Source organism: Neoarthrinium moseri (assembly GCF_022829205.1).
Source record: "Neoarthrinium moseri strain CBS 164.80 chromosome Unknown scaffold6_Wmoseri_CBS_16480, whole genome shotgun sequence".
Lineage (NCBI taxonomy): Eukaryota > Fungi > Ascomycota > Sordariomycetes > Amphisphaeriales > Apiosporaceae > Neoarthrinium > Neoarthrinium moseri.
Genome location: NW_026055120.1, coordinates 811277 through 827552, shown reverse-complemented (window position 1 = coordinate 827552; position 16276 = coordinate 811277). Strand labels below are relative to the sequence as shown.

Here is a 16276-nt window from a genome sequence, read left to right as displayed (position 1 = left end):
ATCTTCTTCCTTCCTTGCTCAACGTGGGTTCTGGAAGCTATTCTACCATCGCCCTCAGGAGGGCCAACATCGGTTACCATCAAGTGGGAACTACTAGAGATACCGGCAACCCACAGGCGTGGCTGTCTCCATCATGGACGACGACCAAATCGCGTGCTTTTCGCGGGTGGCGAAGGTTGCCAATACCAAAGACCTGACATATGATACTACGCCTATGCCAGCAAAACGGTTGAATCCTATTCTGAATACCATAGGAGGCCCGGTCAGGGGCCTGAGCTACCTCCAATTCGAGAGAACACGAGGTGCGATTGCGCTTAGTCTCCAATATGCAGTCAGCTATCTGCGGAACCAACTGGATGACCCGACTATGGTCTCGTCCCCGTGCCCTGATAACATCAACTGGTTCTTTTACCCTGACCTCGACAACTTCATAGAGGGAACACAGTGGCTTGATCCCGTCATGGAGGAAACAGGTGATGGGGAGAAGCGATTCTTTACACACCCCGCTTTTGTGAGCTTCAGGACTCGGCCAATATCGATCTGGGTCATCCGCATGGGCCCCAATGAGACCGACGAGGAAGACATCCGTGCTGACCGTGATGCTCACTGGGCAGTCCTCATATCCTATAACGAGGATCTCAAGGAGCCGGTATTCGTTCCGCGCGGACGCTATTGTCGGATTGACGCCACTCTGGACCCTCACAGGGACCGCTACTACGACAGGAAGGTCTTTTGTGTCCAGTTCTTTGATCCTCTCGACGGGCCCGCTGAGGACCGTTCGGCGCGGTACAACAAGGTGGCCAACTTCTTTAACCAGCTATGCATCCGTGCTGGCACCATACTTCCAGAGGAGAGGGGCACATGGCGGTTCTCACACCACCCCACCGTCACCGAGGAATGGGAGACGGGCTACTGCTGCTACGCCATCATCCAGCAGTACATGCGCCGGGTGCAGCTGCTGCGCACCTACGGCGACTACGGCAAGGGGCAGGCGGACAGCGACTTCTGGAGGCGGATCATGTGGGCCAACTACGACGGCATGCCGCACGTGGATGCCTGCCGCGAGTCCATGATGGCCGGCTGTGCCTGTCGCGCCATAGCCATGTCGGGATTCAAGGCCAGGCTCGCGGTGGAGCTGCCCGGGAGGACGACGACGCATCGCCCCGAGCTGCTGGACCCTCTGCACGGCCCCGGGGTTGATATCGGTCGTCCCCAGGATCCGGAAGAGGAGACGTTGGCAGAGATGATTCAGATTTACCCCAAAGACTACTGAAGGGTGGGGCTTCGATTCCGTAGGGTGTCGTCGACGGGCCGCGACAGTTGCTTGAGACGCATCACGGCTGCGCGCCTACTTAGCAGTTTCATATCCCGTCATTTTTGGTTTAAGGACAGCGGCAAGGCACCAAGAATGGGTACTTTTTGGGCTCCAATACAAGATTCTCGATTTAGTTGATATATTTTCATTGCGTGTCACAACGTATGGAGTCGCCGCGTCGATTTTGTCTGTGCATGCAGCCCGAGGATGGCAGTGGCTTGGAGAGCCTGACCCAGTTACGACAACGAGGAATGGAGATCGCGCACGGAAGCCTAGAGAAACATCGAACTCCTGCTAACACCGACGATCGACCTAAGCTACGTACAAAGTGGCAGTCCAACCGCGAATGCCGGACACGAGGGGTCTAATCAGATCAAACTTGCGTCTAAGCTGCAGTAGTGCTAGGGGACGGGTGTCGCCGACGGTAATCGTAGCGTGCGGCACACACGGGGACCATCTTGGAGTGCCCAATCAACAGTTTCTTTCGCATCCTGTGCGGCTGAGAGCCGTTTGCAACAAAAGGGAGGCAACCGATTTGTTTGTCACCAAAGCTTGTTTGGGCTGCCAAGGCCTTTAGGCCAAAGGGAGGTCGCAATTGGAATTGAGGCTGGAATTCCAGAGACGGTTCCTGCATGGCGAACGTCGCAGTGCCAAGGGTTCGGGGGCCGTTTGCCTCAGCTGTCAACCCGAGTTCAGACCCAAATGCGACTCTAGACTGACCCGACGCGTGGGTGGTGATCGTGCTAGTAGTATCTGTGGTCGCCACGGCGAGTATATCATAATTCTTTGTAGACTTGGCTAAAGCTTCGTAGATTACAGCTCGTATCAAACTCTATCTCCGCTGCAGCTTGCCGCTGCCAAACTCTGTCCGACGCAGCACAAGACCACAGCCCGTGGATACGTGTAGCAAGATTGCGCAGGCCTCGCTTGATGCGATATAGAACTCAAAACCATATGGCAACACTGGAGTCCAGGGGTTTACCTAGTATCATTGCGCATACCCCGCAGACATGCGCCAATGCGCCGCCCGCCATGCGAAAACCCTGCGACGTTGGTGAGTAGGTAGCAGGTCTTATTGTCTGTTGTGGCCCTTTGGCATGGAATCTACAGATATGAAGGTATGGCGGTCATCCCCCCCTCCTTCATACGTATCGCCGGGCTGCCAAGTACGGACAAAGAACCGATTGTCTGGACTGGAGAAGAAAGAAAAGCTTGTCCACGTCTACCGTGGACGAACGACTACAGGGAACCCCTTACCTGTCTGTGGCGTCATGAGCTGGACATGAGCCTATCAGTCTGCGCCAGCACGAGAGACAACTGCCCAGATAGGTAGGTCGGGTGCGCAATCCGCGGTCTAGTCGTGAGGCTAGGCTCGGGCGAGCTCAAGTGCCCGCATGTCCCAATCTCGGTCCTCGCTGCACTCCTTGCACTCCGTCATTAATGCTATTCGCCAAATCTCAACGTCGTCACCCGATGTAATGCTGCGAGGTAATGCTGCCAGGTAATGCTGCCAGGTAATGGTACCCGGTTGCTGGCCCTGTCTGCCCCAGATCGAACCCCTGCCGCCTTCTGCCGTTGAGGCTTATCAATTGGCTCGCCGCGCAGCTGTGAGGTCGCAGTCCGCGTCATATAACATGGCCTCCCGCCGGCGGTCTGCCGGTTCCCACGGCACCAGCTTTCTTGATTCGATCTGAGAGTTGAGAGCTACCCGTGAGCTTCAGGTTGCCCGTGAAAGGAGTCTCTGTAGCATTGCACTGTAACAACACAGCTGAGCAGTGAAGACGACAGCCAAGATGCACTGGTCCACGCTCGCCTCGGGTCTGCTGTCAGTCGCAGCTCTGGTGGAGGGTCGGAGGAGCTTGCAGCACGTGGGGAGGAAGGCCTCGATACCGACTCCGGCCGGCGATAACTACGTGTCGCAATACCTGGCAAGCAGGCAAACGGTAGAGCACAAGTTCCTGAACGACAATACCACCAGTAAGCCGACATCTACGTTTCTTGAAGGCTCATGACTGACCCATGGCCCAGAATATGCCGTCAATGGCACAGGCATCCCTGACGTCGACTTTGACGTTGGCGAGTCGTATGCTGGGCTTCTCTCCATCACTGACGACCCGGACGCGGCCGAGAAGCTCTACTTCTGGTTCTTCCCCTCGGAGAATGAGAAGGCTGACAAGGAGATCCTGCTTTGGCTCAACGGCGGTGTAAGTTGATCCGTCGGTTGTGGTGCAACTAGTACTGACGACTATGCAGCCAGGCTGTTCCTCACTGGAGGGTCTGATTCAGGAGAATGGACCGTTCCTGTGGCAGTATGGTACATTCAAGCCGGTGCCCAACCCGTGGAGTTGGCACCGCCTCACCAACATTGTCTACATCGAACAGCCTATCGGCACTGGCTTCTCGCAGGGCAACGTCACAGCGACCAACGAAGAAGATGTTGCCAAGCAGTTCATGGGCTTCTGGAAGAATTTCATCGATCTGTTCTCCATGCAGGGCTACAAGGTCTACATCGCTGGCGAGTCCTACGCAGGCATGTACTGCCCGTACATTGGCTCTGCCATGCTTGACGCCGAGGACACAACCTACTTCAACGTGTCGGGTCTGATGATCTATGACCCCGTGCTGATGGATGGCAATGTCCAGACCAGCTACGTCACTGTCCCCTTCGTGGATTACCACACCAACCTGCTGCCATTCAACGATTCGTTCAGCGCCCAGATTCACGAGAAGCACCAATCCTGTGGCTTCGAGGACTTCACCGCAACGTATCTGCAGTATCCTCCTCCAGGACCCCAGCCTCCTTCCAACGTCTCCGATGAGTGTGCAAACCTCTGGTACGATGTCTACGGCGCGGCCTTCTCGGTGAACCCCTGCTTCGACGTCTACCAGGTCGCAACCACCTGTCCCCTGCTGTGGGACATTCTCGGATTCCCCGGCTCTCTGTTCTACGTCCCCGAGGGAGCCGACATCTACTTCAACCGCACCGACGTCCAGCAGGCCATCAATGCGCCAGTGGGTACTTGGGAGGAGTGTGCCTCCAATAATGTCTTTGTCGACGGCCAGGACACCTCGGACCCCAGCGGCTACAAGGTGCTGCCCAATGTCATCGACAAGACCCAGAACGTCATCATCGGCCACGGCATCCTCGACATGATCCTGCTGGCCAACGGCACCCTGCTCTCCATCCAGAACATGACCTTTGGCGGCAAGCTAGGCTTCGAGAAGACGCCCATCGAGCCCTTCTACGTGCCCTACCATGCCCTCAGCACCGCCGACACCATTGGCGAGGAGTCGGACCCGCAGCGCCTGGCTACGATGGCGGCGGCTGGCGTTATGGGTGTCGCGCACACCGAGCGCGGTCTGACCTATGTCTCGGTAGACATCAGTGGACACATGGTGCCGCAATACGCGCCCAGCGCCGCTTTCCGGCAGCTCGAGTTCCTGCTGGGGCGCGTCAGCAGCCTGAGCGACACGACCCCTTTCGAGACGGAACCCGAGGCCCCCCAGTCCACGGAGCCTCTGGGTAACGGCACGGGCCCGGCGACGTTCTATTGATCACGGCGTGGTATGGATGACACAAGGAGCCTGACTACGAGGTGCAATGGTGCTGGTATGACCATGGTGACCTCATTAGGGCATCGCTGATCGTAGTTGCGTCCGTCAGACTTATCTACCAGCTGCGAGACGATGGGAGAATGATCTTGCGCGCGCTCTCTTCTGGTATGAGGACACGGTGACGACGACCATTAAACATACAAGATTAGCATATAGACATACCAATTGGTTTAGATGACTACAATACAATGTAATGTATAAAAAACAACAGCAACCGGTAAAATCACTTGGTCGTGGGTACAGCAGATTGATAGTCTACCAGGCCCCGTGGTCTAAAGGACGGCTCCATGGTGTTGGAATGACTGCCTTTTCATAATATTTCCGTGGCGAAAGCCTACTTGGCTCACTGCCGTCGCTATGCATTTCTATCATCTAGTTTGCCTTAAACAGCATCGTCTATATAGTACAGTGATATGATGAGTACAAGATGGTACAGTTACGCGCTATTTCGTCACCGGTATCTCGGCCACAGGTGTGTGATCGAATAGCGTTTCGGGCCTTAGTTGTGGGAGTCCGTCTCGAACCGTACCCATTTCTCGAATTCTACGAGACGTTGAACGGCACATTCCTATCACGTTGCCCTCTCTATTTTCTACCCCTTTTGCCGTTTTTGCCACCAGACTCTGCCTCGGCCGCCTTGGCCTCCTCCTCGGCCACCAGGGCCCTGATGTCGCGGGCGACCAGCCAGTCCTTGGCGCTGGCCATGAGGCGGTCGAGCATCTCGCCGCCCTCGAGCACGTTGGGCAGGTTGTGGACGTCGACGCCGCTACGGTGGTCGGTGCAGCGGTCCTGCTGGTAGTTGTAGGTGCGGATCTTGTCACCGCGCGTGATGCGCTCGCGGCTGAGCACCGTGTTGCGCAGCGAGGCGGCGGCCTCCTCGCGGGCCTCGCGGCGCTGCTCGGCGACGCGCGACCGCAGCAGCTTCCAGGCGTCCTCGCGGTTGCGGTGCTGCGACCGCGAGTCCTGGATCGAGACCACGGTGCCCGTCGGCACGTGCGTCAGGCGGATGGCGCTCTCGGTCTTGTTGACGTGCTGGCCGCCGGCGCCGCCGGCGCGCATCTTCTCGGACCGCACCTCCTTGGGGTCGATGTAGAAGTCGCTGCTCGGGTCGTTGAAGTCGTTCTCCATCTCGGTGCTCAGCGTCTCGGGGAAGCTGGGCAGCACCCACACGGCCACGGCGCTCGTGTGCGTGCGGCCCTTGGCCTCGGTGCTGGGCACGCGCTGCACGCGGTGCATGCCCGCCTCGCCGCGGAACATGTCGTACGCGCCCGTGTCCATGATCTCCAGCACCGCTTCCGCGATGGGGACCTCGTTGCCGGCGCCGCCTTGCGCCTCAGGCCCGTCCAGCGTCTCGTACTTGACAACGTTCACCCGCAGGCCGACCCGGGCGCAATAGGCTCGGTACATTTTGAACACGGCATCCGCGAAGTAGCGCCCCTCCTGGCCACCGGGACCTGGGCGGATCTCGACCAGGCAGGGCAGCTCGGCGAAGGGGTCGCGTGGGGTGAGCGATGCGCTCAGGGCTGTCGAGAGGGTCTCGACTTGTGCGTGTGTCGAGGCGAGCTCGTCGTGAGCGAGGGCGCGCAGCTCCGGGTCGGCTTCCGAGTCCGGGGACGAGAGCATCGAAACCAGCTCGGCGATGGACGACTGCGCCGCCTCCCACTCGGCCAGGGCGGTCGCCACGCGGCTGAGCTCGCCGAGCCGCTTGGCTGCTTTGGGATCGAAAGAGTCGGCCAGGGCAGCCTGGAGCTCTGCATGCTCGGCCGCCATGCCGCGGGCGCGTTGGAGCAGCGCGGGTGGGAGGTTGGACGCCGCGGCGGCACCGTTGCTACTGTCGGTGCCGGCATACCGGGCCAGCTGGAGCTGCTGCAACGGGCGCTGCAGCGGACGACGGAGCGGCTTCGTTGCGTGTGCTGGACGTGCCGGGCGTATCGGTGAACGGGTCAGCGCCAGTGTGCAGCGCCGGCACACCCATTGCGTGGTGAACATGGCCGTGGGAGCATCGGGGTGTTTGATGGGTTTGACATTTTTCTGCGCAAGCCCGTCCGTCTGAAAGTTCGATGCCGTCTTGGGGCCGCCTGGCACTAGACCCGAGACCCGCTGTTCAGCGCCCAGCCGGGGCTAAACACCCCCGAAGCTGGAAGGACATCGGTGGGGCAGATCAAGGCAATCAACTGAAGTTACCTACCTATAGGTAAGTATGTTCGACACAGTACTCGACAACACCTCTGTACGTCTGAAATAATATGTTCCCAGGCACTATCCCAGGCACTATCCCAGGCACTAAGAGCCTCTGGAAGCCAGTGAATTTTTTCTATTAGACATTCGTAGGTAGCAGTGCATTCCTCGTAGGACCTGTTTAGCACAGGGACCCGAATTGTTCGCGCAGACTGGGTTGGCATGTCGTCCTCCCCGTGCGGCGAGAACACTGGCTCCTCATATAGTTGTTCCAGTTTCATTCACCACCATTCTTTCCAGGCTACGGACAAGATAACAGCAATTAGAAGCAAGCTGCGTCGCACCTTGCCATTCTCGGTGTGTCTCAAGGTGTACCTATTCGCTTCCCAGTTGGATTTGGCAGACGAGTGGGGATTCTAGGCATTCGGCTTGATATCTCAGAGCTCGCCAAGATGGACACACCGCCGAATACATCGGGCCTTGCCATACCTTACGACGCAAGTTCCTATTGAGAAGGCGATGACGAGTTCGATGCTGAATCGGATAGTGAGATACTGGCCTCGCATCGTGTCTACGGCAGTCAGACCAGCCAGAACAGCTTCTTCTGCACATGTAGGGACCTTCGACCTGTCGAAATTGGAAATTGCCCAACCCAGCAACGGTAGAGCTGGCCGGGCCGGCTCTTTCAGGCTGTCAGCGGCGGCTCTCGTCCTAACCTGATCATGACAGTAACTCTCAGTCGGTTCGTATCGTCGCGGGGTTGTCCATGGTTCGGAGACGCAACTGTTATCCATGTATATAGGTAATTACTACTGCGTACCGGCCACGGTCTATTAGCTGGTCTCAAGCCCACACGAACCCAACCGCATCGTCTATACAATTGTGTCAGAAGTTTCAGGCACGGAGTGAAGAAGACAGTAGTCAGGCAGCCACAATAGGGTATAATTATGATAACAACTGATATCTCCCTCTCTCTAGTTCTTGGGTGCTCGACCGCCCTTTCATCTTTGCGCCGCCGCTGCGCCCCCGTTGCTTGGCTTCCTGCGAAACGGCTACGTGTTTCTGGCTCCTCCTTGTGCTGTCCCAGCGTCGTTGCGATAATGTCGTAGCTACGGCGACAAGTTGCCTCCTGTGTCGCGTTCGTCCCCAACAGTTATGCAATACTCCTTGCACGCATTTTCTATGCGCAGCCCCCAATCAAATGGACTTGCTTTCTAGGCACCTAAGAATTATGTACAATGATCACCGCATTTCGCAGTCAGTCTTGCCTGCCTTTTGACTTGGTCAGCGAGGCAGAATCTACTGAAACTAGCCACCGTGAAAATGATGAGATGTCGAATTCACCAGCTCAGCAGGACGCCACCGGGCCAATTTACGGTCGCATTTTCTTTGATCTACGCTAGGGGCATACAATCCTGCACCTTGCGCCGTGGATATGGATCCTATCTCTGGAGCCGGAATGCAATCCACCATCCATATTCTTCAGCATTTTTTTGGTCCTGGCTACGAGAGTCCCCTTTGTCAAGGACCTGTCTAGTCAACCCATTCGGATGAACGCTACCTGGGCACCTGCAATCTTCCACTCAGCCTCGTTGACCCTACATCGCATTGTATTCGCCCTCGTGCATTCTATCAAGTCTAGACTCCCCCCCACATGTCGGTCAAGACACATTAGCTGGGTTCCTGTCATGATCCCATTCGAGTCCGTCGATCCATTGCAGAGCAGAAACTCAAGAAGTTCTGGTCTTGAGTTGCGCCAGTTTCGGTCGAGATCGATAGTCCCAAACACGATACTATCATCTGTAGTCGCACTTACAAGATATTTTGATTTTACCAGATGAGTATACCGGTTTGATGCTTCGAGAACCTCTTTAGTTCGCAGTAGCGCAACAGTCCCCTGAAAATCGAGCATGGGCCAACGAGAAAAGTGGAATATCGCAGCAGGCAGGCCCCATACGAATTCTCCCTCTGAAGTTCGTCGGCGGCCGTTCCAGCAACAGTTTGTACGGCTGTCATATTGATGCATCCACAGAGGGTCGGATCTGGCCACCTTGCATAGTAACCCAGGGTGTTTTGGTGGCCATAACATTTGAGCTGTACGCTGGGTTTTCTCGACTTTCAGGTTTTCTGGTGACCAATGTATAGCCTGTTTCCAACCAAGTCAGGACCAGCTTGGCCATTCTGACCGACGTGTAAGAGGTTGATGGTATTCGGTGTCCCAACAAAACATCTGGTCAAAGCTTGACGTCGGTAGGCCGTAATAGAATAGGTTGGGAATGTCGTCCATTTTTGCACCGAAGCACTGAATGATTCCTTGAAAGGCATTCAACAAATCCGTCTCAAAAGTGAGATCTCGAGTGGTATACTCCATGACTGCCTGGCAATAGGCTTGAAGTTGGCAACCCGGTAGAGTCAACGTCCTGAGGAGAGAAGTCTTGTTCTGAATGAAATCTCTGGTAGGGACTTTTGGATCCTTGAATACTCTTTGAAGTTGATTTTGACAGTTGAAGTACAATCCAGTGCAAGAGAAGATGACTTGCCTGCAGGATAGTACATCCTCCTGATATGTCCAACCCCTTGTGCGCCATACGGACGTTTTATATATATCATCCATCGTTCGAATATCACCTATTGACGAATCGTGAAACTCCAGCCCAGCATCGGCGTTTTTTCCGGAAGCTGCAATCAAAGTAAAAGTAGCCTTTTGGTATATCTGACGCATGCGCAGAATCTGGATGGCCTTGTCTCGACTATCATCCTGTTTGATGCAGAGGGAATCAATCCAGATATATCGCTGTTTCAAAATTCTGCAGACTGCGATAGCTTCTATTATTGTTTGGGAGGGTTGAAGGCCGTTAATGTCAAGTGCACCTTCAGTCAGGAGCTGCAAATGGGTATCGTTCGTTAGACGAAGTTGACAGGCATTGCCCCAAACATAACTCAGTGCAACAAAGGTATGCCCTGTGCTATTTTCCACAACACAATTTCGTTCAGTATCGACGAGACGAAAACTGATGTCGTCAAGAGGCCAAGAAAATCCAATGCCTGGAGCACAGAGTCTGTGTTCGATTTGGCTTGTGGTGCAGGCCTCTAAGGCTTGGTTCAGTCCGAAAGAATACTCCTTAAACTTCTGGATACACAGTGCAAGTCTTTCTGCTGCACGAGCAGATGAAAGAGGCTTCTCAAGACTCCACTCAGGAGCATCTGGCGGTGGTCTAATGTTCAGGCTTGGCCGTAGTGTATTTGGTCTGACCTCCTTGAAAGGGCACTCGAGACTTTCGTTAGGCCATAGTGCAGCGTACAATGCTCGCGCTGGAAGCCATTCATCCCATCTTCCATCGGAACTAGAAGCTGAGTCAAGTCTGCACTGATAATAATGATGTAGAACGAGATTCTTACCAGAGTTCAATTTCGACTCCCGCGAGCTGCTTCAATCTCAACAGTAACAAGGTCACTGTTAGATCGTAAGGTTTTGATGCAGTCTTAGTTGACCATTTCGCCACATATTCTCTTCCAAGAATCTGACCGGTTTTATTTGAGGCTGGTGGTATCAGAAGTGGTTCACAAGAATCGTCGTTGATCCCATTGATATCAATGCCTCTCGCTGAGTCATAGAAGACGTTATGATAAGATTGGCTCTCTATTGGAATGTCCGCGGCCTCAATGATTAGCTGTAAGTCATTATTGAGTATAGGCAGCACGGTGTCCCAGATCTGATTATCAATCACGTAATAGTAATGCGTGTAGCTGCTCATAATCAATACCAAGCCCAGATAGTTTTCCGAGAAAGTTATATTACGCACCCCATTGCGTGAATATGGTGAGGAATTACTTAATAACAATGTATAAGCCTGTTAGTGCAAGAATCATCGAAGAAAGAAATGAAGAGCCTTATCCCAGCCGGGCGGATCCCGATTTTGTACAGTGGGAAGCGTACGCAGTAGCGCAGATTGATGCCCAAACGTCTACCTCGTCGTAGCCTAAAATGCATAACGTAGACTGGAGGATACCTGCCTAAGGTATCAGTTCCATTTCAAATAGCAAACTGGGAGCCTTGCAAGGTGCACGTGACTTGCCTTAGATGGGTCGCCAAATCCGGCTAAACTAATGTCACGGTACGCACAGCGCAAGACATAGCTGTAGGCTGACAGTGCTGCTGAGCGTAGAACTGGAGATTTTTCATGGTTAATTCGAACAGTGGTACCATCTCTGTTGTGATAACTAACAGAACTCGCACCGGCGGTGTGACAATAATTAAAAAATAAATAATAATAATAAAAATTTCAATATTAAATAACAACTTAATGGTAATTGTAATGTTATATATTATTGCGGTTATAACGTCTGACAAATTAGGCGACGTCATGCGGAGGCGGTTAAGAACGGCACAAACTGTCAGACAGTATGGCCTTGATAATACGTAGCGACTTTGTGGTTAACTCGCCGGGAGTTCGCGAAGAGATGCAATTGAATGTGGTTTTCATTTCTATTTATGTGCCGTTCCAGACCTGTTGTCTCTTTCTTCCGCGGTACCTCTTAGTACGTAGTACATTTTGCCTGTCCATTAGAGAAACCATGGATTAACCTCGACAAGGCCATCTTGTCTCCACATTCCACTCATGCCGTTTAACAGAGACCCTAAACGGCACGGATGAGTCAGCTCGAAAATCGTTCCGTGTCGGTGATATTGCAGACTACCACCTAACGTAAACAGGGGCTTCTTCTCCGCTTTTGTTTGAACAAGGAGAGCATCTGGCCATCATGGAAATTGTGAATTTTCACTAACTAAGGTGCTTGGAAGTTGTATGCGTAAATAAGTTGGTCCATTGGCCCAGTAGTGCTCACCCTTCAAGGCGCTGAGTGAGACAACTCCGCCCGGGGCGCGCGATTTTACCCTATGCGGCTCTTACTTGTTGTGGCGAAAGCCTTCGATGACCTAAGCCACGAGGCTGTATTCATCCAATGTCGACTAAGTACTGGAGACGCCCCAACCCATGCATTTTGCCAAAATCTAACGTAATACAGTAGAAGAATACTCAACTGGAGCCTGTCACTATCTACAATACACCCTCTTGCAGAGACTGCCAAGCATCGGTGAGATAAATATGATATCAACTTTGGTGTCTTGAAGTTTGATCACGCCCATTGACCGCCCATAACGGCAATAAAAAGGCCAAGGCTCGCTCTATCATGCCTACGGCTCCAGTTCTGACCTAAGTTAGTGGGTGCGGCCGCCTGTGGCACTTCGCCCCACGAATACTTCCATGCCCTTCTCCGAGTAATCATGATTCATAGATGGCGGGTGGTAGCAAGAGAATGTTAGCATAGAGTCAACTTCAAAATTTCGCATCATTTATGATACGATCGAAGTCATTCTTAAGGTAGGAATGCTATCGCGGGACTTCATTTCGAGAGACTAACCAATAATCTAACAAGTTTGGGGCAAGAGGTTGCCAATTTGCACGTTACTGTGGTGTATATTGAACGGTACTTTCATAATAATCTGTTATCACAAGACTAGTCACAAATTTCTTGCCGATTAGCGTGGCTGCCTTTCGGAATACAGTAATCAGTCGAAGCTGGTCGTAAGCAAGCCAGTCAACAATCATCTTCGTACATATGGTAGGGAGACTAGGACATGACCATATCTTGGAGAGCTCTACCATCGCGCTAAGCTTTCCGTAGGGAACTTCTACTCACTGGCTTACGTGGTATTGCCGTTCTTCGTAGAAGGCGGCCAAGCATGTTTCGACTTTGGTCTCTTGTCTTGGCTTGGGAACAGTATTTATACTGACACTGGCCTTCCCGAAGGCCATGCCCAGCCGTGAAATTGACTCCCATCTTCTTTTAAACTGTCTGGTCTCTGTCTCATGCAATGCTTTTGGGTGAAATGAAGCATTCTCTTCATAATTATCGCAATATCCTTGGCACAGTCAGGAGCTTACTGTCATACTACATAGGGACAATATGGCTCTTCACGCGCAGCGATATAAAGACCATAATATTGCCTCAAAGTGCCTTCGGAGCTGCAACAGCTTATGCAGTTTGTCTATTCGATCAACCTCTGGGGGACTCTCAGAGCAAACTAGTATCACTCCTAGGCCGCTTCCCACTGGCTGTGATGTGGACATGGTTGAACTTGTTACCCGAAAACATTGGAAATCAACTTAGCTGGGCTGCCATCGAAGAAGACTGTATTAACAAACCTTGGAGACCGTTGCCTTCAGGAAGAATCAGCAGAGGAAACGGTCGGCTAATGATGTATGCACACTACATCCTTGCCGCTCTCATCAGTCTCAGCACCGGCGGGCTCCGTCAGTCTCTTGTTCTCATTCCACTCGGGACCTGGTACAATGCGCTCGGTGGCGCCGACACAGGTCTCATGACCCGAAATTTCGTCAATGCGGCTGGAATCTTGTCGTTTGCCTCCGGTGCCATGGAGGTCATATTGGGAACATCATTGGAAATGACAAGACCATTGGTGGAATGGTTCGGAATTCTAGCATTGGTCATTATGTTAACGGTACAGACTCAGGACTTTGCCGATATGGAGGGAGATGCAAGCCGCAATCGTAAAACTATGCCTCTTGTAGTTGGAGAAGCACTGGCTCGTTGGTCAACGGCCATTACGGTTGTAGTATTCAGCGGGATATGTCCTACATACTGGTGCTTAAAATGGCACGGTTTCGTCGTCCCTATAACACTTGGCTCGATCGTTGCCATCCGACTGCTGAGCTATCGTACCATTGAAGCGGACAAGATGACCTGGCGCATTTGGAACACGTGGATGGTAGCTCTCTATTCGTTGCCACTACTACGAGTTCTGATCTCCAGCTGTCTATAAATGTAGATGTATTCAATGCAATAACTTCTCCTCTAGATATTGGTGAATACCCGGGGTATGATTCAAAGGCCATGTCTTTGGCCCAGGTCCCATAGCGATGGCACATATGAGGGGTAAACAACTGGGAACTGTTTTTAATCCTGAATTACATAATGATACCGTAGATGCCCAATATGTTGACAAGTAAGAAGACCTCTGTTAGTATTTATCCGGGCCTTCTGGACCATTGCTATTTTCATAGCCTGATCAAAGATATGCCTAACATTCTGAGGCCTTCCAATATCGCATTCTACATACATACTGTCAGAAGTATTCGCCGTTACTAGTTCTAAGCCTCGAGTGTTATTAGAGATTCCAGAGGATTCAGGGTTGAGTTTCGAATTCTTGATTCCAACAACGATATATGGAGTACTCGGAGAACCTCTGGTAATTTCCGGAATCCACAGGGTTTGTGCATCTTCGAAAGTCCGTTCGTTGTCGATTTCTACAGCAACGAGAAAGACATCGGTGTCTCTGTAAAGCGGCTGTAGTTGCATTCTATATCCCTCAAACCCAGACGTGTCAAAGATATCCATCACATGCTGTTTTTCTCCTACACGAAAACATATGTGCCCGTCTTCGTCAATATTTTGTAGCCCCGGATCTCCACTCTTCGTGTAGTGAAACAGTAACTGCCTCGGAGTTGTCCCGTTGCCCACAATCATTAACCTATTCAAAATTAGATTTCCGCCTAATCTTTATAAGTACAGAAAAGCGTTACTTACTTGAGAGTAGGTTTCCCAGGAAACCTCGCTCTAGGCAATATACTTATGGCATGGTGTAGTGATTGCTGAGATAGGAGGGTGGAAAATGTCAAGTCTGCACCGATCGTTTCCATATCACTTAGTGTTATAGGAATACGGAACAAGCCGACAATGGATATGTCGTTGAGACTGAATCTTGACAGGATGCTGAACCTGGTGTGTAATGTTGAAGGCCTTAGAGACATCGTGTCTATCTCGTTTGTTTTAACTCGTCGGTATACCTGGGTGGCTTCAAGCTGCTCCTCGAACTCACGCTCCAAGAGCCATCCGATATCCCTCTGATGCCCAAAATGGCCGGCCTCAGCAATGGATGTGTCATATAGAACCGAGGTGGTGTTGTTATCTCCTAGCGACCTCAGGGTTGTGGGCACCAATTCACTCCTTGCGGACCTTATGGACTGAGCTTTTTGAGCAAATCCTGCTTCTAGCTGGCGAATACGTTCCACTAGATCATCGTTCTGGACAGCAATGCTCTCAATGGACTCTTGAAGCCTGTCATGATTATGGACAGCTTCCAAGTCGGATTTGCTAAGCATCTAGTCAGATTACACAGTAGAATCGCTCCTAAAAATAACTCCCAGGACTTACCATCGAAGCACTGTAATAATTAATGACAAACTAGATTTCTGACTTTCAAGGTGAGGCATCAATCTCATCACCTTCATCTCATCCGAAGTCCATTTCCACCTGCGTCTTAGGTTTGTAGGTATCGTAATAAGAGCCTCGAGCTCACTTAGCGTTCTGATAGACTGAGAAAAAATGATTGCAAGGTGATCGAGGTGAACCAAAGACTTGCGTTGAGGGGGCAATATCTCAACGAACTCAATTAGATGCCTGACTGTTTTTAGAGCTATGCTGGTCTCTTCCACGGTGGCAAGCACAATGCGCGCGGACGTTGGCGCATCGGAGACAGCGGCTTTGAATTTCTTTAGGGAGCTGGTGATAGACGTGGTCAACGTCAATAGACCAGCAACGGATGCCGCTATGCTCAAAGGGTCGGCCATAGTAATTCTGCTCCCAGGGCGATGTCAAGTAACACATTGCTCCACAGTGGAGACAAGATGCGTGAAAAAGAATGAAGAAGAGGACAGAAACATTTCAAGTCAGAGGAAGACAATAAACTCACGTGCTTTGCGGCTGCGAAGCGCTACCACGCCACGTCATTTCGATCGGCTGGGGCTTTGGCTGTACAGCCAATCACGTCCGCTTCACTATTTGTTGCTCTCAGAAATCTACCAATCATATGCCCCAAAACATTGCTACGCCACTCGCCTGCAGAACACATGCAGGTGTGAATCTGCCTTACCATACTCGTACAGCCTGATTCATTCACTTTCTGACCACATTAACTTATTGAATGCCAAAAAATGAGAAAGTGAACTTGAAATAGAGATTCAAACTTGAAGCCTCTGCGGCTGAGCTTTGATAGAATCTGATCTCTTTCGATTCGAGTGAGGATCATACCCTCAGTTGTGACAGTCCCCCATCTGGCTCATAGACACCAAAAGGGTAGTCTGAACG

At 52.1% G+C, this 16276-nt stretch overlaps 6 protein-coding genes across 6 annotated transcripts; 3 read left to right on the top strand and 3 right to left on the bottom strand.

Annotated features, from left to right (window-relative positions):
- Positions 1-133: 133 nt before the first annotated feature.
- JN550_002839 (uncharacterized protein) lies at positions 134-1273 on the top strand (the record flags this gene model as incomplete). Its single annotated transcript, XM_049314178.1, has 1 exon — positions 134-1273. One exon carries the CDS (start codon positions 134-136, stop codon positions 1271-1273), a length of 1140 nt encoding a protein of 379 aa, XP_049175364.1.
- Positions 1274-3108: 1835 nt separating this feature from the next.
- On the top strand, positions 3109-4870 carry JN550_002838 (uncharacterized protein; the record flags this gene model as incomplete). Its single annotated transcript, XM_049314177.1, has 3 exons — positions 3109-3292; positions 3344-3519; positions 3569-4870. 3 exons carry the CDS (start codon positions 3109-3111, stop codon positions 4868-4870), a joined length of 1662 nt encoding a protein of 553 aa, XP_049175363.1.
- Positions 4871-5515: 645 nt separating this feature from the next.
- On the bottom strand, positions 5516-6919 carry JN550_002837 (uncharacterized protein; the record flags this gene model as incomplete). The annotated part of the gene is made up of 1 exon (XM_049314176.1): positions 5516-6919. One exon carries the CDS (start codon positions 6917-6919, stop codon positions 5516-5518), a length of 1404 nt encoding a protein of 467 aa, XP_049175362.1.
- Positions 6920-9269: 2350 nt separating this feature from the next.
- Positions 9270-10916, bottom strand: JN550_002836 (uncharacterized protein; the record flags this gene model as incomplete). The annotated part of the gene is made up of 3 exons (XM_049314175.1): positions 9270-10452; positions 10508-10855; positions 10912-10916. The coding sequence occupies 3 exons, from the start codon at positions 10914-10916 to the stop codon at positions 9270-9272; spliced, it is 1536 nt and encodes a 511-aa protein (XP_049175361.1).
- Positions 10917-13367: 2451 nt separating this feature from the next.
- Positions 13368-13952, top strand: JN550_002835 (uncharacterized protein; the record flags this gene model as incomplete). The annotated part of the gene is made up of 1 exon (XM_049314173.1): positions 13368-13952. One exon carries the CDS (start codon positions 13368-13370, stop codon positions 13950-13952), a length of 585 nt encoding a protein of 194 aa, XP_049175360.1.
- Positions 13953-14150: 198 nt separating this feature from the next.
- Positions 14151-15759, bottom strand: JN550_002834 (uncharacterized protein; the record flags this gene model as incomplete). The annotated part of the gene is made up of 4 exons (XM_049314172.1): positions 14151-14194; positions 14254-14660; positions 14717-15283; positions 15344-15759. 4 exons carry the CDS (start codon positions 15757-15759, stop codon positions 14151-14153), a joined length of 1434 nt encoding a protein of 477 aa, XP_049175359.1.
- Between the last annotated feature and the right edge of the window lie 517 nt (positions 15760-16276).